The sequence below is a fragment of the Taeniopygia guttata genome, chromosome 15 (genome assembly GCF_048771995.1).
Source record: "Taeniopygia guttata chromosome 15, bTaeGut7.mat, whole genome shotgun sequence".
In the NCBI taxonomy this organism is placed as follows: Eukaryota; Metazoa; Chordata; class Aves; order Passeriformes; family Estrildidae; genus Taeniopygia; species Taeniopygia guttata.
In genome coordinates, this window is record NC_133040.1 from 10,430,067 (window position 1) to 10,457,566 (window position 27,500).

At 56.9% G+C, this 27,500-nt stretch overlaps 1 protein-coding gene across 4 annotated transcripts; it reads right to left on the bottom strand.

Moving 5' to 3' along the window:
- Window positions 1-399: 399 nt before the first annotated feature.
- SH2B3 (SH2B adaptor protein 3) lies at window positions 400-25,543 on the bottom strand. 4 transcript variants are annotated; one of them, XM_041719413.2, is made up of 8 exons: window positions 25,210-25,543; window positions 16,751-17,533; window positions 6,679-6,780; window positions 6,322-6,413; window positions 6,134-6,228; window positions 5,749-5,963; window positions 5,320-5,491; window positions 400-4,566 (listed from the first exon to the last, which is right to left on the bottom strand). In XM_041719413.2, the coding sequence occupies exons 2-8, from the start codon at window positions 17,504-17,506 to the stop codon at window positions 4,247-4,249; spliced, it is 1,752 nt and encodes a 583-aa protein (XP_041575347.2). In that variant the 5' UTR covers window positions 17,507-17,533; window positions 25,210-25,543; the 3' UTR covers window positions 400-4,246. The 4 variants fall into 4 exon arrangements, with proteins under 4 accessions (XP_041575347.2, XP_072792168.1, XP_072792167.1 ...); XM_072936067.1 differs by lacking the exon at window positions 25,210-25,543 and adding an exon at window positions 23,559-23,685 and having other exon boundaries at window positions 6,134-6,225; XM_072936066.1 differs by lacking the exon at window positions 25,210-25,543 and adding an exon at window positions 23,559-23,685.
- Window positions 25,544-27,500: the final 1,957 nt, after the last annotated feature.

A 27,500-nucleotide genomic window follows, 5' to 3' on the forward strand; every position in this document is an offset into this window, starting at 1 on the left:
GGGGCATTGCAGGAATAAGGGAAAGGTTTGGGAATCCCAAATCCAGCCCAGTTTCCTAACAAGGTTTTGTGTCCAGGTGTTTTTGTGTTCCTGATCCCTCAGCCTTGAGCTGCTCTGGACGGGGTCGGGAAAGATCCTGGATGGGCCTTTAAGGTGGTGGAAGTATAAAAGTCAGTGGTGCTGCTGGAGAAGGAAAGGAAAGGTAAGAATTCCCTGGCAAAATGCCCTAAAAAGATGGGCAGACAAAGTTATCCCTGCTCCAAATGCCGTGCAGGCATCGTCCCATGGGGACAAACCAGAGGATTTTCATGCCCAAGGGAGCATTTCTGCCTTTCAGCATCCAGTATCCACTAAAACAATGTCCAGGCACCTGGAGAGAATCAGGCTGAACACTACAAGTGAGAAACAAGTTCTAAAAACAGTTTATTAAGAGCAGATTTTTTTTTTTTTAATATTATGGTAAAATCGCATTATTCAAGAATAAGTTACTTGTACAGTACATACAGAAACAATATATAGAAAAAAAATTACTATACAAGAAGAACTTTTCTGTGCAGGTGAAAAGTAGAACTTTCAAATTAATACACTCCCAACAAAATTGTTGGCTTTAATCGTCCTGCTGAAGGCTGAGTTAGGGAATACAGAGTCACCTCCCTGCCTCTGGGAGCTGCTGGGGAATGTTGGGGCTGTTTGGATCAAAGCTAAAAGCTTGGAATGCTGGATGCCACCGGGGTTTGGTGGTCCAGATGAGGAATGAGAAGCTTTGGCTTCTCCCTGGATCTTTTCCTAGAAGTTTCACCCCAAAATGGCTTCAGTCCAAAGGGATGGGTGAGGAATGGTGGTGTCAGTGTTTGGTTCCTGCCGGGGCTGTTCCACAGGGCTGGGATGTGGGAGGGAGGGATGGAGACATCAACTAATGCTTCATGTCAGGAGCTCCTTCAGAACTGACACCCTCGGGGACACAGAGGCCACCACCAGGAGCAGCAAACAGCAAGAGGAAGAGGAGGGGGAGGAATTCCAAGTTTTGGATTGTGCCCTAAACCAAGTCCCTGCTGTCACGGAGCAAAGGCACTGCCTGGTTTTCATCTTTATTGCTAAAAACTGTCCTGAGGAGCTGGATGAAATGGAAGGCCATGGGGCAGGGCTCAGCCCAGCTCCAAGAGGCTCCTGGCTCCCCAGCTGGGATCCAAACTCGTCTTCCACGTGTCCATCTCCAGGGCCAAGGCACAAACCGGTGCCTACACCTGACCAGGGGCTACCTGCCCTTGGCCTCCCCTCCTCCCAAAATTCTCACAAATGCCAGTAAAAGCCCCACAGGGGCTGGGGAACCAAACCTGCCCAGCCCTGGGCTCTTCTCTCAAGTCACAAGAATATAAAAATTCCTGCAAAATGCTTCTATTCCGTAGGGTGGAATGGTTTAATGCTCTTTGTCCACTGCTACAGTGCAGAGGAGTGAGCACCTCGGGGCTGGAGTAAGGTGCTGGCAGGAGCAGAGTCGTGCTCTGACCTGTGTCACAAGCCAGATGTTTTCTAGGAGAAACAGCATTTCAAACTCAGTTCCCCCTGAGAGCTTGGGAAATAGCCCCAAAATGCCCTCAGGTCCTGCTGGCCGTAGATCTGGAATGAGGAGCTGGTGGAGCTGGCAGGGCTGGACAGCCCTCGGCTGCCTGTGGGTGAGTTTGGGGATGGAATTAGCTATTAAATAATCAGAGGGGCTCTCCCGCTGCTCACTGGTGGGGAGAACACGAGTTCTCCCCCAGTGGAGTTTGTTTGCATGGGGGAAGTGGCTGACAGGGAGATAATGAACCCAAAGTGTATTTTACTAATCAAGCACAGCAATTTCCATTTAAACTGCGGAGAACCCCCTTGTAATTAAGCTGCAGGTTAAAAATACCACATGCACACGCATCTTTCAGTTCTGGCACTGGAACAATAAAGTCCTGGCGTGCCAAAACAACCCACCCCAGCAGCATCTGATTTATCTGGCAAGGATTTCTCTGGATTCATCTGGCCTGGGATGTGAATAGCACTGCCTTTTCCCAGCCTGTCCTTCCTTAGCAGATGTTGGGAGATTCGGGTGATTCCACCTCGCCTTTTGGGGGAAAACCCCTTTGAAAGGAGCTCCCTGGAGCTCAGTGGGACTAAAACCAACAACCTTAGCAGGATTTAGCACATCCCTGTGTTTTCCAAGGCTTTGGGAAGGAGGCAGAAAGCAAAGAAAGGAAACAACAACTTGTGCTGTGCTGTCCCCCCTTCCCTTCCCCATCCCCACAAATGCAAGAGCACGGGGAGTTATTTATGAGGCTGGGAGGGAGCTGCCTTGCCTGGCACCAGGCAGCCCCGGGGATGTGCTCCTGCCTCTGGCTGCAGCCTTTGTGCTGCTCCAGGGAGGAGAATGGGATGCGGATACAGCTGAGGAGCCCAGCGAGGACAGGGCTGGCTTTGTTCCTCCATCAGCCTCTCCAGGGCTGGCAGTGCTGCAGGACCAGTGCAATGTGTTCTTAATGCTCCAGTTTCAGGCATGAGTGTATAGAAACGAGGGGAGAAAAAAGCCTTTGCCTGCTCTAAATGCACAAAGCCCAGGAGAGAACAAGAGCAAGCAATGGGGAGGCACAAAAGGAAAACCTAAATGGTTTCTCCAGTTGATGGTTCCCGTTTGTCCCAGCCTCCTAATTTGATTTATAAACCCAGATTTGCTCTCACAGCTGCTTCCTGGGTTGTTTGGTCCCAGATATTTTGGCCTTGCCCTTCAGCTCCTGACCTTGTCTCAGACTTTGGGCTCACCCAGAACCTGCAAAGCCTGTCCCAGAGGCTGGATTTTTGTGGAATTCCCTAACTCAGCCCAACGAGGCTTTGTGTTTGCTGGTTTTCGAATTAATTGCTAAATGTTAATGCTCCTGAGGGCTCCCACCTCTATTGCAATTTCAAGGAAAATAGAAATAAAAAAGCTTTCCGTAAGGCAATCTCAAGGCAAGTTTTGCATCCGAAATCCCAGGGAAGGCCGTGCTGGGAAATCTGGAAGTTGGATACTGTGAACATCCCCTCCTGTGTGGCGCAACGGCTCCAGCCCTTCCTCTTTCCTAAAATAAAGGAGCTTCTCAGAAGTGCTTCCTCTCTCAGGGCTGCCCCAGGCAGGTGAAGCAGCCCTGGGGGCTTGGGAACAGCAGCAGAGTTTGGGGACAGAATTTGGGATCAGGGGATGCTGAGACCCAGGGATTTGGACAGGTTTTTCCTCCAGGCGAGGAGGTGTCCCCAGGGACCCCCATCACCTGCAAGAGGCTGTTGTGGAGCCTTAAATGCCACCAAGCTCCTGGTGACAGGGTGTTCAGGGGGGAAAAAGGCAAGTGAGAGTAGGGGGGTTCTTTAAGGGGAAAACTGACTTTAGATTTGTGCCTAAAATTACTGGGATAAAACGGTTCCATCACCAGGATAAAACAGCTCCATCACCAGGATAAAAACCCATTCACCACAGGGATAAAAAGCCTCCATCACTGGGATAGAACGCATCCATCACTAGGACAAAATGGGATAAACCCCTCCCTCGCCAGCAGGAGAGGTTTGTGTCAGTCTCTGTGTTAGTTCTCAGCTGGTGCCATGGCTAAGGATGGAGCAATTAGTGTTCAGTCTCAATCAGCTGGGAGAGCAGGATGAGGATCCCTCTGCCTGGCGCAGGGAGTGACCACAGCTGTGCTGGGTTAAAAAGGAAAAGCAAGAAAAAGCCACTTTTTGCCTTAGTTAAAAAAAACCCAAACCCTGCTCACCACCCTAGATGGGAGCTCAGCTCAGGTCGGGCTTTGCTGGTGGGTTCAGCAGCCAGGGCTGGAGGATGAGGCCTGGAGCAGCAACTCAGCAATGAATTTATAATCATTCTTTTCTTGTTATCCTGGTGTGTTTTTAACTTTCTCCAATTCCATGGGTGTAACACAAGCCCCTGGTTCCTTGGCTGGGCGCTGTCAGGGACAGGCAGGACACCGGGCCCAGCACAGGCACGAGCGGCATTGTGTAAACAGTAATGAGAAAGCTTCGATAAAAACAACAAAAACAACAATAAGAGGCCCTTTAACAGGCCAACGAGAGGGAGCACACCCGTACAGGAGTGAAAAATTACCCCCTTCCTTGCAAAAATACAATAATAATCCCTAACCAGAAGGAAGAAACAGGTACATTCTTTCTCTCGATGGATCCCCCAGAAGGTCTCTGGGATTTCTCCACCTGAAAGTGCATCCCAGTGCCGGCGCCGTGCTGGTCAGAGGGGCGTGTACTGGTTGTCGATGGCACGGACGTGGCCCCGGCCCGGTGCCTCCACCTCATAGTCCGAGTCGCGGGGCCGGGGCGCGGTGGCTGTGGCCGTGGTGGCCGTGGTGGCCGTGGTGGCCCTGGCCGGGCGCAGGCTCTGTGCCAGCTCGGCCGGTGGTGGCACCAGGTGGAAGATCTGCTCCGCTGGGGGACCCCCGGGGGGCTCGTCGGGGCCGTGAGGGCAGGAGGAGCTGGAGGGGACGAGGCTGAACTCGGGGTTCCAGCCCGGGAAGGGCAGAGGGAGGGGGACCGTGGTGGTGGAGCCAGGAGCTGAGGGTGGAGAGAGGAGATGCTGGTCAGGGGGATGCTCCTGTCACCCCCTCTCTGGGGATGTGGGGTGCATCCCGTGACCCCCCCCCTGCAGCCGGTGGCTGGGAGCAGCTTCTCCTTTCTCAAAAGGGGAAGTTGGGAGCTTGGGAGTCACCTTTTGTGCCACTGCCCTGTAGGCTTCCACTTCCCCACTCCAGGAGCAAGCAAAGGGCTCAGCTCTGGCTGGCCCTGGGGCACCCACACCCAGCCCGGGGCCTGTCCATCCCTGTATCCCAGGGGTACATCCCCCTTCCCTTTCTGCACACCTTGTGTCCCATGGGAACATTTTCCTTTCCCTATCCTTTCCTTTTCTTTCCCTTTTCCTTTCCCTTTCCCTTTTCCTTTTCCTTTTCCTTTCCTTTCCCTTTTCCTTTCCCTTTCCCTTTTCCTTTTCCTTTCCTTTCCCTTTTCCTTTCCTTTCCCTTTTCCTTTTCCTTTTCTTTCCCCTTTCCTTTCCTTTCCTTTCCTTTCCTTTCCTTTCCTTTCCTTTCCTTTCCTTTCCTTTCCTTTCCTTTCCTTTCCTTTCCTTTCCTTTCCTTTCCTTTCCTTTCCTTTCCTTTCCTTTCCTTTCCTTTCCTTTCCTTTCCTTTCCTTTCCTTTCCTTTCCTTTCCTTTCCTTTCCTTTCCTTTCCTTTCCTTTCCTTTCCTTTCCTTTCCTTTCCCTTTCCCTTTCCCTTTCCCTTTCCCTTTCCCTTCCTTTCCCTTCCCGCACACCTTGTGCCTGGGGCAGGACCACCACGTAGCTGGAGAGCCGCACGTCGCAGGCGGTGCCGCACTCCAGCGGGATGGGGAAGCGGTGGAAGTGCTGCAGCATCTCCACGATGGAGGAGAAGCGGAGGTGCTGGACACGGCACTGGCCCCGCTCCGTCAGCGCCAGCCGCAGGTGCTGCGGAGAGGAGCAGGACCCGTTACCCTCCCTCCGCTCCAGGACGCGGTGGGGACACTGGGGATGGGGGACACAAATGGCTTCAGCACCATGTGCTGCATCCCCAGCCTGGGACAAAATCCCCTGGGAGAAGGGCAGCACCCCACTGCAAGCATCGAGGCAGAGAGCAGGCAGCACCTCCCTGGGGTGGCAATGTGGTGGGACAGGGGCTGTCCTGTGAGATCCCCCTCCCCATCCCAGCCCTGTCCCGCCCGTACCTTGGCTCTGCCCTGGAAGTTGAAGGTGAGCACGTACTCGCCGCGCCGCGTCTCGCTCTGCCGCACCAGGAACACGCCGTGGCCCTCCAGCCCCCCCAGCTGCACCAGCTGAGCCGCCTTCACGCGGGAGATGGGCCCGTGGAACCAGGGGCAGGAGGAGAGGAACTGCTCCATCTTCGGCCCCGCCGCCTCCCCCGGGCCCCCCGGAGCCGTCCCTGCCAGGCACAGGGATGAGTATCCCTGGGAAATGGGACCCCTGCCCATCGCCCCCATCCCCTCATCGTGCCATTTGGGGAAGGCCAATCAGCCCAGCCATGGCAGGATGTGGTGACCCCCTAGTGAGGGATACTCTGTCCCCAGGGTCCCCTGGGTGTCCCCAGCTCACCTTGGCTGACGGGGTCGGTGCTGGCGGTGGGGCTGGCGGCTGTAGGGTCGGGGTGTCGGCACATCAGGAGCTCAGGGTCACCCGTGTCAGACCTGCTGGGGACGGGAGAAGCCAGGCTGAGTGGTGGCACTGGGGACACAAAGGCACTGTCCCCATCCCCAGGCTCGGGGACATCGAGTGGCGCTTACCCCCTGCGCACGCACTCCTGGATCTCGGCCGTCCAGCAGCTGAGCTGCTGCTCATCCCCTGCCTCAAACAGGATGTCGGTGGCATTGGTGACCTGGGGGACATCAGAGAGGGACATGAGGTCTTCAGAGAAAGAGAGAGAAACGTGCATCCCCCACCCACCCACCCACCCGTGCTCAGGACTCCAGCAGGGACAGCACATCCCCCGCCCTGCACCCCACATCCCCCTGTGCATCCCCTCCCGGGATGGGAAGAGGAACTGAAATTTGGCACGGGAGCTTTTGGGAGCCACATGTGCCCCAGAGGGTGGGAAAGGCCTCGGGGGTGGGGTGGCTGCAGAGCCTTTCAGCAGGTCCTACCTTGAGGACAAAGGTGTGGAGGTTATCGGGCATCTCGAGGCGCGTGCACCTCCGCACCTCCTGCACAGCGGAGCAGGCGATGAGCAGCTTCGTCTTGGAGCCCTGTGAGGGGGAACACAGAGCTGAGCCCCAACTCCCCCACACCCCAAAACACTGCCCCACACCCCAAAACACTGCCCCACACCCCACTGCTCTCTCTACCCAGGTCCAGGAGCCACCCCGAGGCACAGCAACCAGCAAGGAAATACCCAGCTCTGGAGGGAAATACCTCACCAGCAAGGAAATACCCTGTGTGGTGAGGAGACACCCCATTGTGGCAAGGAAATACCCCCACAGCACTGCCTGGTCACTGCCAGGGGGGCTGAGTGACATCCAGACCCATCTCAGGGGTCCCAGGAGAAGGGGGAGAAGGGGGTTCCCAGCACGTTGCAGGGATGTGGCAGCGATGGGGAAATTGGGGTGCAGGAGGGGAACATCCTGCTCGTGGCTGTGAGGGTCAGTGGCCTGCCAAGAGCTCCCCAGCGGGTTTGGCACCGACACAGGCACGTGACAAAGTGCTGAGCAAACACTTCCACAAAGGCTAAAATATCCCTGCGGCAGCTTTCGGTTCCTCTGCTGCCCCGCTGACTGCCAGGAGGCTGCGGCACGTGGCACAGGATCTGGGGTGCCAGCGGGGGACAAAAATTCCCTGAAAGGGACAAAAAATCACCCAGTGGTGCTGGGTGCTGGAGCCAAGGCTCCCTGCTCAGCCCCAAGGCCAGAGCCATCCCGTGCATCCTGGCAAAGCCCAGGCAGTGCCACCACGTGCAAGGCCTGCTCATGCCCCCATGCCAGGCTTGCTGCACCACAAAATTTTGGCTGGCTGTGATTCACACAGTGGGTTTATCATCCCATGGGATGCTGATTCCAGTGGCCCTCTTTGCTCCACAGCCACTGTCCCTACACAGGGACAGTGTCCCTACGCGCTGGGCTGTGCCACTTCACCCCACAACAGCATTTGCCAACCAAACTGCCCAAATTCTGCTCCGAGCTGATGATACTCACAGCAAACCCAGCCCCACCATGTCCCCAACCACCTGTATGACACTCAAAATGTCCCCACCGGACACTTCCTCGGTCACCCAACCACACCATCTTCAGCTGTGCCTTTTTTTGTTTGTTTTTCCTCCCCCCTCCTTCCTCCCTCCCTCTCTCAGCCCAGCACTCGGTGTTCTCTGGGGCCGGAAACGCAGCGTGAGAGGGATCAGCCCTTATCAGCTCCGAGCTGCACCGAGAAGAAAGTTCTTAGAAGTCGCTGGTGTACGGCGTCATGCACAGGGCTGGTGACACCGCGGTGGCTCCGGCAGCCCCGGTCCCGCTGGTGACAGTGATTGCAGCTGTGCTGTGCTGTGCTGTGCTGCAATCACTGTCACTGCGCTGCCACGCTGGTGCCGGGGTTTGATCCCCAAGAAATTCGATTTTTCTGCCACCTTTGGAACACAACCATGCCCTGTGCAAAGTCCTGCGTGGAGAAGGTGAAAGGATCTCTCGTCCTGGCCACTTTCCCACACAAGGAGCTGTGACGTCCGGCATGACCCTGAGCGGGTTTTATCAACATCCCAACCGCAGCCTTGGGGGTCGGCTTGCTAGGAAACGGGGAAATTCCAGGAAAAGGGAGTTCGGCGAAGCCCCTTGCGTCTCTCAGCATGGAGAGCGTGGCTGGAGCGTGAATGGAGAAGGAAATGATGCAGCACAGAGATATGGTGCCCGAAAAGCCAGGCTGGCTTCGGAGAAGTGCTACCGCAGGCACGGTGCCCCCGCTGCCGGGCGCCGCACCTGACCGCAAGATGCCCTGCTCGATGCGCCGCTACCGGGAAAGGGAGTTCTCAGTAACCAAAAGTGCACACTCAACACGCCGAGGGCTCACCCACGGGCTCTTCTCGGCAAGAGGTGCCCCAGCAGCACTGCAGGGATGACTAAAGCCCGCTGCTGCCTGCCTCCGTGTGCTCAGGATGCTCAGGGTGGGGTGGGATGTTTAGGATGTTATAGGTGTTGCTCCAGCTTCCACATGGAGAGTCTGAATCTCCATGCTGGATATTTGGGATTGATGGTGTTTTTCACAGCAAAGCTCCTCCCAGCTCGCCCACCCGTGCCAGAAACGCTCTCCCCACGGAGCTGTGAGCTGCTGCCGTAAGGAGCACGTCCTGTCTGGATGCTCAGGGGACACTGAGGGTGCTGGGGGAGCTTTTTCCACTCAGGTGAGGGGGAAGGCAGCTCTCCAAAAATGAGAGTGGTGGCACAGCAACGATGGCAGTGGCATGATGATGACAGCGGTGGCACGGTGACGATGGCAGTGGCTTGGTGATGATGGCAGCAGTGCAGTGATGAGGGTGGTGGCCTGGCAGGGCTGGCACAGCGATGACATCAGCAGTGGCACGGCAATGACAGCAATGTCATGGTGACCGTGGCAGTGGCACAGTGATGGTAACAGTGGAACGGTGATAATGATGGTGGCACCCTGATGATGACGGCAGTGGCATGGTGATGATGGCATTGTCACAGTGATGATGGCATTGTCACAGTGATGATGGCAGTGGCTGGGCCATCAGGCCAAGTTTGTGCAGAGCAAATCCTTCGAGAGCACCAGGAGCTGCCCCCAGCCCCCTCCAGCTCCGGGGGTTTCCCCACGTTGTCTCTCGCTTCCACTCTGAGTCACCCACGGGAGGTGGGGAAGTGCCTGAGCCCTTGTGCAAGGTCCCCAATGGATATGGATGAGATTTGTCACTTCTTGTAAATCACTGTGGCCCTTACGCAAGGGACAAACCTCAGCTGAGCTGCAGTGCCTGGCCTGGCCTGGCCTGGCCGTGCTGGATGGATACAAAACCATATCCTGTGCCTGCAGCCCTGGGGGAAGCTGTGAAGTTTTTCAGGAACATGGATACACACAGCTCTTCTCCAGGAAATGCCAGGTGGACCAGGTGGGAAACATCCCCTGGTGCCAGGGCAGGGCAGGGGGAGGCAGCAGGGCCCTGCAGGGCTGTGAGGGCTCCAAGGGTCCTGCTGGAGCAGCCAGAGCCCTCAGGAGTTTGCACCAAAGGTAATCCCAGCCTTCATCCTCAGGGATTTTGTGTGGTAGAAAATCCCACACGTGGTTTCCCTTGGGAATTTCACCATCGTTAAACCAAACGCTCATCCTTCAGGACTTTTGCACCACAGATAATCCCAAAATGTGTCCTCGGGGTTTACACCACAGCTAATCCTGCTGTTCATCCTCAGGGATCTGCACCACAACCATTCCAGTTATCCATCCTCAGGGATCTGCACCATGACTAATTCTGGTGTTCATCTTCAGGGATCTGCAGTTGACTAATCCTTCTCTCCTCCAGCAGCTGATCCCAGAGCTCCAGGGGAGCTGACAGCACAGTGAATCCATCCCAGGGCTCTTCCTCAGGGGTTTGCAGCACAACTCATCCCAAGAGGAGAGACCCACCCCAGCCAGCCCCTGCCAATGCTGGTTTTTGGGACAGGGATGGGATCCCACTGATTTGGGCATTCCATACCTACTGCAGGGACCCCTAGCCCAGCTCAGCTCCCCGTGGCCCCAGGGTGACACATTCCCAAAACATTCCTGCCTCTCTGCAGGTGGAGACTGCTCATTTGGAAACCTGACAGCAGCAAGCACCACCCTGAGCTCCATTCTGGCTTTGGGGAACTGGAGCCTGAAGGTTCCCCGACTGCCAAACAGGAGCACAGGAGGTGATTCCTGCTGCTGTGCCAGCTCAGCATCCATATCCCCCCAAAAAACCCTCTCTGCCCACCCCAAACCCCGCCAGCATCCTCAACCCGATGCCAGAGGCACAAAGGAGTTTCCAGGACGCCCTGTCTGCCGTGGCAGGGGACAGAGCTGTCCCCGAGGGGACCGTGCCCGGCGCTGGTGACAAGGGGCACCGTTGTGCCGGCCTGAAGCGCTGGCTCGGGGGCGGAGGGGCACAAAGGTCCCTCTGTTCCCGCTCCGGGCGGCTGTGAACGGCGATGGAGAGAGCACAGCCCTGACCCCACCGCCCCCAGCCCCGTTTCCTCCTCAATTAATCTGGGGTGCTGCAAAACAGCACCCCAAGAGCCGCGGGGTGAGGCTGTGGGGTGGCATTTGGGGCGTTCAGGCAGGAATTCCCACCCATCCCTGGAGCTGGTGGCTCCTCTGTTCATTGATTATCCTCCCTGCTCTCCATGAATGAGCCAATGTTCCCAAACTCCCCAAACCTCTGCAAAACTCCAAAATCCTACAACGCTCCCCAAACCCTGCAAAGAGCCCCAAAACCAGCGAGCCCAGCAGCTCACAGCAGGGCTGAGGGGGCTATAAACAAGGTCTGTAAACAGTCAGCTTTTGCCAGACCCTTGATTTTTTTTTTTTTTAATTTATTTTATGCCAGATTTGGTTCCAGCGTGGGCTGCTTTAATAATTTCCTGGAATAAATAACGAGCATGGAAAGTAAACAAGGTGTCTGCATGCAAGTGGGAGCTGCTGCAGGCAGGACTGAGTCACCCCAAACCTCAGCCCCACAGGAATGAGGGGGTCCAGCACAGACTCTGCAGGCTCCCCACAGTCTCTGGGGTGTCCTGGGATTTCCCCAAGGTTTTGCATCACCCAGGATGATGGAAAAGGTTCAAAAGGCCACATGGGAGCATTCAATCCCACTGGGTGGGTATTTTCATTCCTGCCCCTTGCCTGGGGCTGGAGGAAGTGAGTTTGTCCAAAATGCTATTTTTTAACACAATCCCAAAATGACATTGAACATCACAGACGCTGGAGGTGGGACCTGCCTGGTGGGAAGGAGCAGGGTCCACCCCAGCTGAGTCCCCACCGGGGCTGGGATGAATCCTTGAATCCTTCCAGACCCCGCGCTGCCTGCGCAGGCTCTCATAAATATTTACCTTTGAAAGAAGCAGCTCTCAGCCTTGAAACAACCACATCCTGGGCCGTGAAAAGAGAGAGAGAGAGAAAAAAAAAACAAAAAAAGAGAAAAAGGGGGAAAAAAGAGAGACAACCACCCATAAAAAACCCCACTAGGCATTTCCCATCTGCTGTGGGGACCCAGCACCCAGCAGCACCCACAGCTCTTCTCGAGCCATGCATTCCCTGTGTGCTTTCCCAGTTCTTTTCCTGTGGTTTGCCCAATATCTCCTTTTTTTTGCCCAATTCTCAGCTGGCACGTGGTGCTTTCCACCCCGAGCAGCTCTGCAGCATCCCTGTGAGTGACACCCTGATAGGCAGGGTGGGCACAGCAGCAGGACAACAGCCCCAGGAAGGGCAGATTTTAAAGGATGGGGTTAAAAGGATGGGGTTAAAAACCCCAGAGTTCAATGAGGCAGATATTGGGGTCCATCCTGCACCCTTCCCCTCACACCCAGACCCTGGCAAGCCCCATCCCAGCAACAGTTTCCAAAATAAGAAACTCTGCTCTTCAGCAATTAGCGCCGGGGCTGTGGTTACGCTGCTAAAACTGTTTTTTCCGTGCATGACCAAGGATGGAAAAAGTTGTGGTTAATAAATGACAAATAACCTTTGTCTCCTCGCCCTCCCTCCCACCCCCCTCGATACCCAAAAACAGAGCTGGGGGGGGAGGGAGGGGGAAGAGAGCAAAAGTCACCACCAAAATCTCACAAAGCCCTGAGGCCGCCCAGCCCCGGTGCCTTCGAAGAACAGAGAGCGCAGGGAGGGATGCGCCCGCCCTGCCTGGGGAGAGGCTGCCCCAGGATTTTGGGGAAGGTTTTGCCTCTCCCCAGGGATTTGAAGGACACTCAAACCCCTCCAGGGTCATCCCAGCAGTTTTCCCAGCTCCTGGCTGTGTGGTCTTTGGGGTTGCCAGGAAGGGGATGCGATCCTTGAGCATGCCGGAGCAGGATCACAGAATCACGGAATAATAAGGGTTGGAAGGGACCTTCAAAGGCCACCCAGTCCAACCCCTCTGAAATAAGAGGGGACACCAAGCAGATCGGGATGCAGCCCGTGGAAATGCCAAAAAAGGGATGCAGTCCCTGGGAATGCCAGGAGAGGGATGCTGGGAGCAGGATGTTTGGAGAGGGATCACAGAAGCACGGAATAGTTTGGGTTGGAAAGGATCTTGAAAAGTCAATGAGTCCAACCCCCTGCAGTGAGCAGGGACATCTCCAGCTGCATCAGGACAGGATGCAGCCCCTGGAGATGCCAAGAGAGGGATGAAGTCTCCAGGAATGCCAGAAAAAGGATGCCAGGAGAGGAATGATGTCCCTGGGGATCCAGATTGACACAAACCTGGACCAGGGATGGGATGATGGGGCACTGAGGTGTTTCCCATCAATGGGAAACACTCTTCTCAAGGTGTTCCAGAGAAGAAAACTCCCCCTCCAGCACTGCCTTTCCTTGGCTGAGTAACTCAGGCCACCTTCGAGCAGCTCCAGGAGCAGCAGGGACAGGGAATGGGTACCAAAACACTGAGATGTGCCTCACCCCATGCCTGAGCAGTTGTCACTCACAGCCCCAAGCACCAAAAATCGGGGACAGGAACCTGCTGGCTCAGGAGGCAGCAGTTCTCAGAAACCAGATTCAGGTGAAAGGTGTAAAAAAAGAAAAAAAAAATTTAAAAATTAAAAAAAAAAAAAGAAAGAGAGAAAAAAAGGAAGTCGAAGCAGCCTCACACTGAGCAGAGATAAAAATACTGCTCCTCCCGTGGTTCAGCAAAGATGTTTGAGCTGTGGCAGAGGCTCCAAGGGCTCTCTCCGGAAGAGCCTTCCCGGCCAGTCCCGGCGTGCCATCAGTTTGTGGGACGCACTGGATTTCATTAAAACCCCATAAAGAAAGCAGCACAAATGCAAATCCCATTTCCCTTCCCCTTCCTGTGCAAACATCTGGTCAACAGAAACTGCTCGGGACATTTCCGCTGCAAGCCATGGAGTTTGGGATTTGGCCATAGAAGAGGTATTTAGGGCTGGGGCTCAGCTGAGGAACAGGGCAGCCCCAGAGCTGACAAATATGAGTTTGCCAGCTTTGGTTGGAATTTGTGAAGGTGGAGAGACCTCAGAGGTACTAGTCCTAAAGGTTATATGGGATTAAATGGTGTGGGAGAGGAGAAAACCCTTAATGCCTCCAAGGAGAGCAGGGAGGATTGGTGAGCATTGTCCTCAGAGCAGACATCAGAGAATCCACCTGGGTGCAACTCCAGGACCATGCCCAGGCTATATAGACAGATATAAATATATATATTTATAGCCATACAGACAAGCGCTACAGGTATCCCAAAATCCCTGTATTCAGTCAGCTCTTCCACACAGCATCATCACCACACTCTGACCTCTGGAATGTCCCCACATTGCCCCAGTCCTGTGCCCTGCAGCCAGGCAGTGCCCCTCTCCAGGAGAGATCCATCATCCCCTTTGCAGCATCATTTTTGCAGTGCTCAAGGGAGGAGAGAGCGATGCCAAAGCCAAGCCAGCTGTGGCTGTGAGCACAGCAAGGGGAGCTGCTCCCTCTCCCAAAATCCTCATCTCCTCTGGCACACGCCAGGGCAGGGCATGCCCACTGCAGGCAGTGCCACGTTCTCCACTCTCTGACCCCTTCACCCAGCACAGCCACCCAAGCACTAAATGGGATCAGGGCTCTTCAAAGCCCCCACTCCCTTTGATGCCGGGCACGTTATAGGATTAAGCTCGGAGGCCCCATTGGAGCACCAGGAGAAAGGGAAAAAAAATTAAGATAAAAGCTGCCAAAATCAGCAGGACCCCCCCCTCCTTTTCTCCATACACCTGCCTTTTCCAAGGTCATTCCAAGGGGATGGATATTTGGGGCCTAGGCTTGATGCTGTAAAGCCCTGAGGCTGAGATGAAATTTCAATTGTATCCTGTTATTTACAGGGTGGAAAGGGGGAAGAGGAGGAAGGGGGAAGGAAGAGAGGGAAGGGGGAAGGAAGAGGGAAGAAAGAGGAGGAAGGGGGAAAGGTGCTTCCAGGCACCCTGAGGGTGGCCAACCTCACAGTCCAGAGATCAGCTGGGGTTGAAAAATCCCAAGAACAGATTTTACAGTTGCTTATTTAAAACCATAAATTTTCTATGGTGATCAACAGAATCCACAAATCAGAATCCACAAATCAGGAACAGACCCACGAGATGGGGAAAAGGCAGTGGCAAAGGAGGATGGAAAGGAGGGGGCTCCTCACAGCCATTCCCAGGGGGTTGTTGAGTGTTATTTAGTTATTTTAAAGGAAAATAACCCCTCAACAAACTGCTCTGTTCTCACTGCTCCGTGGCTTGCCCCATGCTGGGTTTGGGGAGTGGGAGCCACCAGCACCGTGGGGGATTTTCCACCACCCCTGGAATTCAACCACAGTTACTGGGAAAGGGTCTGGATTGATTGTGCTGTAAAGGAGAAACGAGCTGGCCCTGGCCCAGGGAATTGGAAAGGAAGGAGCCGCCCTGAGAATATTTGCACAGGAAGCAATTTAATCCACAGACTTGCAAAATCCAGCGAGGAACATCCCCCACTTCCGCAGGCCTGGCTGAGAACCCCCTGCTCAGGGCTTTGGGGTCTCCAGCCTCATGCTGGTGTGGAGCACCAGGAAATCTCCATCCCATGGAGACTGCAAGGAATAATGCTCAGAGCACTGGGGGAACTCGGTCAGTGTCTTGTTTGAAGTGTCTCCCACCCCTGGGTCAAAGCTGGGCAGGGAATGTGGGGAGAGGAAAAATGTGCTGGGCTTGCTTCCCAAGGGGGAGGGAATCAAAGAAAGAAAAAGGGAGGAAAGGATAAAAAAAAAAAAAAAGAGGGGGGGATAGGGAGAAAAAATGGGGGCAGCAATAAAAAGGGGTGGAATTGAAAAAAGAAAAGGGGAAGTGAAAAAAGAAAAAGGAGGAAGAAAAAAGAAAAAGGGGGAAGAAAAATGAAAATAAGATATAAAAAAGAAAAGGGGATTAAAAAAAAATAAAAAAGGGGAAAGGGAGGAAAAGGATGAGGGAGGGGAGAAAGGCAGTGCTATCCAGCTGCTGGAGCACCCTCCAAGTGCCCCAGAGTGCCTCTGACCTCCCTGTGCCCTGGGATGGGGACACACACTCCCACAGGGACAAACAACTGCAACCCTTGACATGACGGAGCAAAAGCAGCTTTTACTTTCAGATGTTACAATTTTGATGTTGTTTCTTTTTTCAAATATTTAATATTGGAGTCGTTTGACGGAAATAGCAGGAATTCAGCCAGCTGCTCCCTGACCCTGCTGCCCTGAAGGCAGGGACAAGGCTCCAGCTCAACCGGAGGTTTCCTCCTTCCAAAGCACAAGTTTGTCATCAAAGTTAAATGAGAACAAAAAACCAAAAAAAAAAAACAGAGAGAAAATTCATCCCATCATGCCTGTACAAGTCCTGCCATATGGAGGAACCATCTTTTTACAGATTAAACACCCCAACTCCCCCCACATCACTCCCCACTCCCTCACATCCTGCATCATCTCCACTCCAGCCACGTCTCAGCACCACGGGAGCTCCCTGCAGCAGCTGAGCTGAACTTCCAGTCACAAAACTCCTCACAAAAAGTAAAACTATGGATCCCACTGGGAGCAGAGAAAGGCACAGAGTCTAATTCCTATTTTCCCTTTCCTCCCCCAGCTTGCCCAGGCGAACAGATGCTCAGGCTGCTGAAGGCACAGCACAGGGGACAGGGTGAATTTGGGGCTCACCAGACTGGGCTGCCCCTCACCTTGGTGGAGTGAGTCCATGAGGCTGTGATGAGCGGGATGGAGGCCACCAGCCTCTATCCTCAGCTCAGAAGGCAGGCACAGTGCTTCCAGCTGGAAAACCCAGTTCTGGAGTCCCAGCAGGGAGAAATGCAATGACATAATGACCGAGTGCAGCAATTAGCACACCTCGGTCTCAGCATCCCTCACTCCCCAAACAAGACCTGCAAGGGTGGCTTTGTCTCTTTCTCAGAGGTGTTAAATAAACGAGGCCCAGCACAGCAAACCCATCCAGGCCCCTCGTGGTGCTGGGTGCACCGTGGCACTGCTCCTCCCTGTGGGATGCTCCGAGGGACTCGCAGCATCACTGGAAGAGACAAGAGGTGGCAGCTCCTTACCTTGGGCGGGTCGAAGAGCTCCAGCACAAATTCCTCGGCGTCGGGCGGCCCCGCTCGCCGCAGCACCAGGCGGCAGCGCTGCCAGCGCGTCCCGCTGTCCAGGGAATTCTCATCCAGCAGCCCGTACTTGAGCAGCCCCTCCTTGCGCACCTCGGGGGGCTGCTCCCGGGACAGCCCCCAGGGCAGGATGCGCTTCCCCAGTCCCGGTTTGAGAGCCGCCTCGGCCGCCTCCCCATCGCCATCCCCGGGGAGCGCGTCCGAGGAGCGGCGTCGGAAGAGGCTGCGCCAACTCCTGCGCAGCTGGCTGAGCGAGAACGGCCTCCGCGCCGGCCCCGCCAGCTCCTCCGAGCTCCAGGACTTGCGAAGCCCAGAGGGAGCAGCCTCGGGGGCTCGGACGGGCTGCTCGGGCCGGGCACCGGGCTCCGCCTCGGCTTTGGTGGCCACCGTGCCCAGGGAAGCGTCGGTGTGCCGCCGGTGCGTGTCCCGGTAATCCCGCGCCGGGCCGGCGGGCAGGATGCGCAGCTGGTTCATGGCGATGCCCTCCTTCACCTCGTGGCAGAAGTATTGCTGGAAGAGGTCGGTGAACTGCACCGAGAAGTTCTCTGCGGCCAGGAGATCATGGTGCGGGTGCTCGGTGGCGAAGCGCAGGTAGTGCCGCGCCAGCTCCTTGGCGGTGCTGATGGCGTGCAGCTCGCAGAACTCATGCCAGCCCCGGGGATGCGCTGGCGTGCCGGCCGGCAGCGAGTGCCCATTCATTGCCGAGGCTCCAGCGAGGCGGCCGCGCTGCAAGACAGAGCAACAGCGATAGTGAGGGCAGCCCCAGGGTCCCCATGTGTCCCCTGCCCCCTCAACCCCAGGCTGGAGCGGCCGCACCCCGCTGGGAACGTGTATCCTCAGGGGCCTGCGGGACGCTGTGGTCCCGCTCAAACTGCCTTATTCCCACTCATACATTGGAAATGGCCATGAGACAGCTGCTTCCTAGTGAGCGGAATGACCACCAGCAGCGGCCCACGCGGGGACCCCGAGCCCCTCCACAGCTCCTTTACACGCCTATCCCCACCTGGCTGGGCCGTGCCTCAGTTTCCCCACCTGCGCGGGGTGTCTGCGCGGTTTCCTGCCAGCACAGCTGGCGGCAGCTGCCCGCCGCCCGCGGGGACGCCCGGCCCGGCCACATCCGCCCGGCTCCTGCCAAGGCTCCGCAGCGCCGATGGGTTTCCCTCCAGGGACCGATTTCAACCGAGTCGATAAAACTGGAACGGGGGCGGGAGGGGAGGAAGCAACATGAAAAGCTGCAGGAATCCAGGGATGGAGTCGCCTCGCTGCCAGATCCTCCCGGCCCCAGCGGCCTGGGGAGAAGCGGCCACGCCGCCAGTACTGCCCGGGGTGAGCGCGTTCCTGCGGGGATGCTCTGCTGCCTGCGGGGCCGGGGAGCTGCCGGGCTCTGGCAAACCGCACCGTATCTCTGCCCCCAGCAGATTTCGCTGCGAGGCCAATCTGGCGGCACCGTGGCTGGCGTGCAGCCGGCCCGGCGTGCCCGGCTGAACCGGCAGTGGTGCTCCCCAGGGCCGGCCCCGCTGCTCACCAGAGAACCTCGTGCTCGCCCGGGGCACTTATCGGGGCCGTGCACTCCGCTCAGGAAGGAAACATCGGCCAACCCACCCGGATCCTGCCGCGCCGGCACAGGCACTGCCGCCTCCCCGAAACTCCAGCAGCAGCACCCCGGCTGCTGGGAGGGGAGGAAAAGCGGATTGTATTCAGGGGGAGGAATTTTTTTTTTAAAAAAAAAAGACAAAACAAAAACCCTGAGGGGCCAGGAGGAAGCGAGCTGGCGATGAGGAACGTGCGGGCACAAGGGATGGTGTTTGCAGCCGGGGCGGCGATAACGCCGGGAAGCGGGGCTCTATCTCTGCCCACCCGCTGCCCTGCCGAGCACGTCCCGCCAAGGTTGCAGGCGAGGGGAGATGTTATCTGCCCCCCGCCAGCCTCGCCGGGCCCGGCTTCTCAGAAGAGCCGCCCAAAGCTCGGGGCCGTCCGGCGTCCCGGCAGTGCGGGGCATGCTCCCGCCGCAGCCCGGCCGAATCCCCGGGCAGGGCCCCGTCTATCAGCGCCGCCAGCCCGCCCGTGACTCAGCATCCTCTCGGTATCCTCCCCGCTTCCTCCCGCCGCCCGGGAATCGCCGCCGCACCGCCCACGCCGCCGGCACGCTCAGCGGGATGCTCCCGCAAAATGCGGGAATGAAGCGAGGCACCCGTGCGAACGGCTCCTCGGGCAGCTGGGAGATTCCCAGGGTAGGGAATTCGCCTTCTAAGATTTCAGGCTCGCTTCGGGAAAAGCCGGGCTTCGTCTGTGCCACGCGGTGGGAAGCAGCCGAAGGCCGTCTCCAGCAGCAACGTGCTTTTCCAGCCTGACACTCCCCAGCGCTTCCTCCTCCCAGCTCTGGCACAGTGCCGACCTCGCTGCTTCTGCCTGGCGCACTCCTCACATGGAAACAGCAATCCCGGGTGAATCCGTGCTGGAGTTACCACAGCAGCCTCCCGCTCCTCTGCTCAGCCCCAGGTTTCAGCAGCAACATCCACAGGGATGTGAATTCCCGCTGCCGGGTGAGCTTCTCCCTCCTCCAGCCCGCTGTGCTCCACAAAGCTGGAATCCAGCAGCCAGTGGCTTTAAGGCAGAATTTACATTTTATTCCTCATAAGTTCCTGTGAGGAGCTCCTGGTCATGCTGCAGGTTGGATGAAGTACTTCTGATAGCTTTAATTTGCTCCGAGTGGAGAATCCAGCCCATCCTTGGACACACCATGGACTAGCTGGGATGGGGGGCTTCCATCCCTGCACGTCACCAAGCCTGCCCCACCTCGGGGCTGTTTGTGGGTGCTGAGGTTGTTTTGGGGTGCTGGGATTGTTTTGGGGTGCTGGGCCAGGAACTCGAGGAAGAGCAGGACGGGACGGACCGGGTGCGGTGGCTTTGATGTGGGCTGGGACAGCGAGCTGGGGCTCGTGCAGAATCCAGCCCTGCAGCCCAGCCACCCCCAGGATCTTCCCTTAAACTCTTGCCCAACCTGAGCATTGCTGCGGCGGCGGTGCCAGCACCAGCCGGGACGGGAATCTGCGCCTGGATCCGGCAATGGGTTATTTGTCCCCGTAAATGCATTTGTTGTTTAATTGCAGCCAGAGGAGCTGGCAGCACCAAGCAGTGCCAGGGCAGTGCTGGGAGCCAGCGCCACAATCCTGCCACCCACTCCCAGGGGATGAGCATTCAGAGCCAGCTGGCCTCACCACGGAGGAGCTGCCAGATCCAACTCGCCACCTTCCCACCAGGGAACAGCCATGCAGGGGTGTGGAGGTCACCCTCCAGCACCCAGCAGCACAAATGCAGCCTCGAGGGGAAGTGTGAGGGTGCAGAGCACACGTGGCTGTGGCGGTGCCCTGTGCCCAGCCCTGCTCACACGCTGTGCATGTGCAGCACCACCGCCCGAAAATGAAACCGGCCCCGCTCGCCGCCAGTTCCGCAGCAGGAAAATGCACACTGGTGTCATGGATAGGAAATGTGATTGATGCGCCGGCTCTCCCAGAAATAACTGTTCCCAACTGGAGGAGAATTGTCCAGAGGCATTTGCAGCTCCCTTTAGAAGCACAGGAATATTCAAAACTCATCCCAAGGACTATTTTCAGGAGCGGGCGAAGCGAGGGGCTGGGAGACGCCCTGGCCGGCCCCACAGCTCCCCACTTCCTGAGTGGCAGAAATACAAAGTTCCCACAATCCCAAGAGCGGGAACATTGTTCCTTCCCAGGATGTCCTCCATGAAAAGAGCTATTCTGAGCCGGCTGCAGCCTTTCTTGGCACGGCCCCGCAGCCGCTCCGAGGCGGCTATAAAAGGCCAGGTTACAATGAAGGGCACTTTTCAATGGAACTGCATCTGGCACGGCGAGTTCGGGGGGATGCAGGTCCCTGGGGGATCCAGCCAGCCACAGGTGGGCTTGTAAGGGCTGGGTGATGCAGATCCTTCCCCCAGGATGGGGATGGTGCAGCTCCTCTCTGCATCCCAATCCCCCAGCGATGGCAGATGCTGGAAGAACATCTGGATGCACCCCTGGATTGAGGGGGACAAGCAGGGTGCTGCACCCATTTGGGGGTGGGCATGGAGATGATGCCCAGGAAGGCAGAAGGGGTTGGTGCAGGGTGAGAGGTGGGGAAAGGGTCTGGCTGCAGCCACGGGATGTGAGATACACCCACATATTTACAGTCAAAGCCAGTGCCAGCACAATCCACAGCAGAAACTGCCCAGCATTGTCCTCCTCTTCTCTATGATGGTGAGGATCCTCTGGGTCTCATAGAGGGTGATGGCACAGCACCATCACTCTCTGGGACCCTCTAGCTGTTTCCACACAAGCTGGAGAATCCCACAGGGTCACAGGAGTTTCCCCGTCTCTCTTTTGGCTGAACCAAACTAGCAAGTTAAAAAGCAAGAAAGGAGCAGGACAGAGAGATCCCCCAGCTCCAAACATCCATACAGGCTGGAGGAAATCAGTTAAAAGCCAGTGTGGGAAGGCAGATTTTGCCCTCCTTCTCCCCCTTTCTCACAGGACATACACACTCCTCTCATTTGGCCTCCTGGAACTACACAACTTTCTGTATTAAAGACCCAGAGTGGCCTTAATTTCCAGCTCTGTGTGGGCTGAGCAGCACCACAGACCTCTGGGGGTGTGGGTTATATTACAGCACTTCAAATCCGAGGGAAGATCACCTGTTTGGCTTTCCCTGACCACTCCAGAAGGACAGACAGGATGGACACAACCCAAACCCATCTCAGTTCAAATCCAAGCTCCACGCTGGCTCGGCCCACAGCAGCTCAGCAACACAAACAGCCGTGGCCAGCCCAGCTCCCAAAAACCCTGAGCCTGCCTCCATATCGTGGTGTCTGGCACCTTGCAGCCTGTTTTACGCCATCACACTCTCCTACACCCACTGCCTGTGGGGAAAAGCCCGGCAGGGGGGTGGCCTCTTTCGACAGGGCTTGTTTTGTTGCACAAAATGAATCGCTGCGGTGTAGGCGTGGGAGAAACTGGGTGCAGGGAGCACTCCCAGGGGAGCAGCTGCCTGGGGGTCCCTGGGGACAGCAGGGAGCAGCTGAGCTCCCAGCCAGCCTGTGGACACACAGCAGCCTCCCAGGGATTGCTGGATTTGGCTTTTTTTCCTTGCCAAGCTGTGGCAGCGCCGCCAGCACCACAAACCCCACTGAGTGATGAGCGCTTGCACTTTCACTTTGTGTCACCCACTGGGATTTGTCACGACAGCTCCACGGTGTCCATCAGTCCCACGAGTGTGTGGGTGGGGAGGATTTGCTCTCTCAAAAGCCACTGGAACTCACACCCCAACCTCTCCAACACAACACAGGGTGCTGGCAGACCTACAGCACTGTGGGCTCTGGTGAAACCAAACCAGATCTTACCAGAGGCAATAAATACGAAAAAGTAAAAGAGAAAATAGAAGAAGTTTTGGGGAGGGGAAAATGCGCAGGGATGAGTCTCTCCTGCCCCAAAAACAAGTTAAAAAGAAACCCAAAGCATTGTTCTAGTCCCAAACGAGTCAAAGTGAAACCTGCCACTAATTCCATAGGCCTTTAAACACCAATCCCGTTTCCTGCCAGCAAATCCAAGTGCAGTTAGGACATGCAGGAGCTGGCAGCGTCAGGTCCCCACACAGGTCACCTCTTCCTCTGGCTGCAGCCCCAGAAAGTCCCTAGGCCACCAGCCCACAATTCCAGCACATCTTGAATCAATTTACAACAATATCGAAATCGCAGCTCAGCAACTCATCCTGGTTTCCTTGACAGTAAATCCCAGCCCGGGCTGCGATGACCGTGTCACTGCCATGAGCCAGTGGGTCCAGGCTCTCCGTGGGTGACCCTGATGGGATTTGGCACAGGCAGGGCTGGGCACGCTGGCAGGGCATGGGAAGGCTGCAGGGATGCTGACCGCTGGTGCATCGGCCTCGTGCTCCCAGCCCCTGCCAAGCCACGGGGCCAACAAAGTCCGCAGGGAGCAGAGAGTCAGAGGAGCTGCTTGGCAGGCTCCAGGTGGCAGCTCTGCTTGGCACTCACAGCAGGCACAGGGGCAGAGGCGAGGCATGGCCCCCCTGGGCAGCACAGCATTCCACAATATAGGGCAGGTGGACATCACCCCACTGGTCCTGCACCCTCCCAGAGGGGTCACCCCCATGGCCGGGGCTGCAGAGGTCCGGTGGGAGGCAGAGGAGAGGAGCAGGGCTGGTTGCCTGCAGGCTGCACCCCCTGCTCTGGGATCTCCAAAATACGGATGCTGGAAAATGGGGGACGTCAAGGGATTCCGGGGTTGTGTGCTGCTAGAAGGACGGGGGTCCTCAGAATGGAGAACCCCACAGAGGAACAGAGCCCCTGGAACGGGGAGTGCCCGAGGAAAACGGGAGCGGGGAGCCCACGGGTCCCCAAGGGTGAGCAGTGCCTGGAAAGAGGCAGCCCGAGGAAAGGGCAGGGATAAAGCTGTGCCGCACAGAAATGGGGTCAGGGCGTGAGGGTTGGCAGAGGAAAGGGCTCACGCCCCCGGAACGGGGGCACCGGAGTTCCCCGGGGGAGAGAATCCATCCCGGGGCTGCCGGGGAAACTCCGGGGGCTTCACTACAGGAGCGGCCGCCTCGCTGCTTCCTCCCGCGGCTACTTTCACTTTGCCGCGGCCGCTTCCCGGGGCCTCCCAGCCCGTCCCGGTCCAGCCCGGCCCGTCCCGGTCCAGCCCAGCCCGTCCCGGTCCAGCCCAGCCCGTCCCGTCCCGGTTACCTGCAGGAGAAGGCGTCCGGCTGCCGCTCGCCCATGATGGAGCTGCGGAGCGCCCGGGACGGGGCGGGCGGGACGGGGAGCACGGCTCAGCACGGCTCGGCACGGCTCAGCACGGCTCGGCACGGCTCGGCTCAGGCAGGAAACCGGGGCAGGCGGCTCCGCATTTCCGCCGGGCGGAGGCGCGGGGCGCGGACCCCGGCCCGGCCGGGTTATGTAAAGCGGAGCGGCGGGACCGGGGGCGGAGGCTACGCGGGGGCGGAGCGGAGGGGCCGCCCCGTCTGTCTGTCTGTCTGTCTGTGTGTGTGTGTATGTGTGTGTGTGTATGTCTGTCTGTCTGTCCGTCCGTCCTCCCGGGCCCCGCGCAGCTCCGCGCCGCCCCTCCCCGCTTCTGCCTTTATCTTATCGCATCCGCGCCCGCGGAGCCAGCGGCACAAACAGCCCGGCGGCGCTCCCGGAGTGGATTTATTGTTAATTTTTACATATATATAAATATATTTAGTTTTTATTACTTTTAGAATGTTTTCTCCGTGGATTTGGGCGTGTCTGCCCCAGTGCCCCGGGAGTCGGGAGGCAGCCCGAGCCTGGGGCTTTTGGAGGCTCGGGAAGAAAATACCCCCTTTGCTGTTCACATCTTTCCCCAGCTCCGCGGGCTGGGACCCAAGGGACCTCTGCGGTGGCAGCAGTGAGCCAGATGTCGTCTCAAACCCCATTTGTCATGATTTTCCAAATTATCTTGTGGCGAAAGGCAGCACAGGCTGCTGCCCACGTCCAGCCAGAGCAGATCAGGACGCAGCACCCACAGTTGTTCCACACCGTGGGCGAGGGCTGCAGCCGTGACAGAGCGGTCACAGGTGTCCCTTGGTCCCAGGCAGGACCGGGGACTGCTGTGGGTGGACACGGGTCAGGCTCAGCCATCCTGGTGCCATCTCGTCCCAGGGGAGCAGCCACCCACTCTGCCACGGGAAATGGAGGGAAAATAAACTTCCACTGCACCTTTTTCCAGTAAAGGGCAGGACTGTGGTCTGTACCGTCACGTCTGGCCCATTGGCATCCCCCACTCATCCCCTACGAAGCCTTGTCTGGCACAGCAGCAGTGCCAGGGACAGAGGGACACATCCCCACGCAGAGACCACTCACACTGGGCGGGCAGAGCAGCCGTGGTGGTGCCCAGGGTGTGCTGCCCACCCAGCGTGCCAAGCCAAGGAAGCCCAGGGATGTGGCAGCTGGGATTTCACAGACACCACACAACGGATTTGTGGGTGTTGCGAAGGTGGAAGCTGCAGGAATTTGCCCTTGGAGAGTGGGCTGGGACACAGTGAGCTATTTGTGAACACCTGTGTGTCACCCCCCGTGGGATCCATCCCCAGTGGTGCTTTAAATTCACCCCATCCATTCCCAATCCATCTTCCAGTGAAGAAAAGAATGAAACGCAAACTCCCTGCTGGAGCTTTGCCACCCCTGGACCACAGCCGGTTTGGACACAGCCGTGCTGCCCTTCTCCAGTCTCAGCAAACCCCCCGGATCAGATTTGAGCCATAACCCCACAGTCCCTTTGGGCATTGCCGGGGGTCCAGGTGACTCTGCGTCCAATCAATCCTTCCCAAACCCCACAAGGAAGTGGCTGGGAGCAGCTGACATGATAAAATCTTACCTTGAAATCTGCTTTTTAATTCCTCCTGCCGTTGCTTTATGCATAATTGCACCTTCTGGCTCTTTTCCTGAGAGCGGAGGAGCGTCTGGCGGATCCGGGTTCCTGCCCCCCTTCCCGCGGGCGGCTGTCCCAGCTCCCAGCGATCGCACTTTTCTTTATCAACTTCATCTATGGCAGAATCGCCCTCTCAGCCTCCTCAGCCCCAGTGGCCTGAGATTTCTTTTTTATTTTGCTTCCTGTATGGATTTTCTCAGTCCCCAACTGCTAATTCACTACTCCCGACTTCTGCTTTTTTGCTATTTTTTTTTTTTTGTGTGTATGTGGAGCTGCGCAGATGCTCTTACACACACACACACACACACACACACACACACACACACACACACACACACACACACACTCGTTCAGGCGCTGCTGCTTCCCTTCCGCTCTGCACTGCCCTCAGCTTTTAACCATTGCTGCTTTCTTCTGCTGTGCAAAAAACCCTTTACTCGCTTCCAGCCGTCCTTCCAACTTCCCCCTTAATTGCGCTGCTCTGGCCCATTTTGTTTCAGGGTGGGTGGGGTGGTTTGGAAGTGGCTCATTTGCACATCTCGAGGTGGGATGTGATGTTTTTCAGGTGACCTTCATCCCCCTCGGAGGCATCGGAGGGGACCTGGGGGTGACAACATCTGAAAATGTTTGGCTGTGAGCGTCTGTGCCGAGCTGGAAAATGCCCCCCAAAATCTGAGCCTGGCTTTTATTTGCTTTCCGAGGGTTGGGTAGGGGGGAGATGGTGATGCAGGGGGTGATTTGGGGATGCCTGGCTGGTTGTGGAGGGGGTGCTGATGGGCAGGGATGGAGGCAGTGGCGGGGCTGGCTGTCCCCGCGTCCCCGCCGCGCTCCGGCCGCCGTGGCCGGGCTCCCTCCGCCCTCTCCCGGTTCTTCTCCGCGCTGCAGCCGCCGCCGCCGGTCCTGCCCCTCCCGGCTCCACCAGGGAGCGGAGCACCCCGAGAGGAGCCGGGGAGTGTCGCCCCCGCGTTTCTGTGACTGCCTCGTTCGCCTGGATCGCCAAGGCACGGCTTGGGATCCATTTGGGGTTTCAGGGGGGATGATTCTCTGCCGGGTATCCCAGAGCCCCCCGCACCCCAAGATTCCGGCACTGGGGGTGGCTCAGAGCTCCCGCTCACCTCGCTGAGCCGTCCTGCTGTGTAATCACACCAAGTCACCGTCATGGGAGCAGCAGGAAGCAGAGGTCAAGGGCATCCCAATCCAGAAATCCTCTTGGCACCCCCTCACCTCCTTTCAGACATTTTTCTTCTCCCTTTCCCCTGCTGTCGGGCAAGCTCAACATGGGTGTTCATTTTCCCATTTTTCCCATCAAAACTTGATGGGGAAATGGAGGAATTGGGTCTGGGCTCCTTGCTGGGGTGATGTTATTTTCCCTGTGACTAAAGGGAAAATACGGAGCCACTCAGAAAAGGAAGTGCTGGAGATTGTGCAGCAACACGTGGCCGTCCCAAGAGAGACACAATGGGAAGCAAAAATCCACAGGGGAATTTTGTTGGTGTTTTTGAGGAATTGGGATGATTTTCCAGAGCAGCTGTGGAGGAGGAACAATCTCTGCAAGAAGAAAACGTGGCTTGGGAGTCCCAGGAAAGGAAAGAAGATTTGGAAGCTCTGCTGCCTTTTTCCAATTATCCTAGCTGCTCTAATAAAGATATTGCTTCTCCCCACAGCCCTTCCCGTTCTAATCTTGCCTTGGGAAAAGGCATCTCTCAGCAAGGCAGGGAGATAACTGCTGCAGAGCCCCGAGACGTCCCACCAGCGACCTTGAACAGAGCTGCTCTGCTCAGGAGGGAAGATAAAGCCCAGATGGTTTTAGTGCTGGTTTGAATCCCTTTTTATAGCCTGAAAGTGAAAGTCTGCAGGTGACAAGGAAAACCCTCGATGAACTGAAAAGCTCTGACACAAGCAGAAAATGGCAAAGTCCTGAGCAGCTGTGCAGGGAAATGAGGGCATCTATGGGTGGGGAGTGAACCACAACCTGTGGCAGAGGTCAGGGACAGCAGGATTTCTGGGATGGGGACCTGTAAAATTGTTGCCACTGCCTTGATTGCCAAAATGCACACATGGCTGTGGAGCAGAGCAGGGGGATGAAGAAACTGGAGGAAAGGGACAGTGATAAGGAGCACAAATCCCTGGCACTGGTATTTACTGGGACATTGACAGCAACACTGCCAAGGTGGTCCTGTGAGCCTGGAAGGCCAACCAAGAGCAGAAGTCAGACTGGAGGCTTGTCACCACTCAGC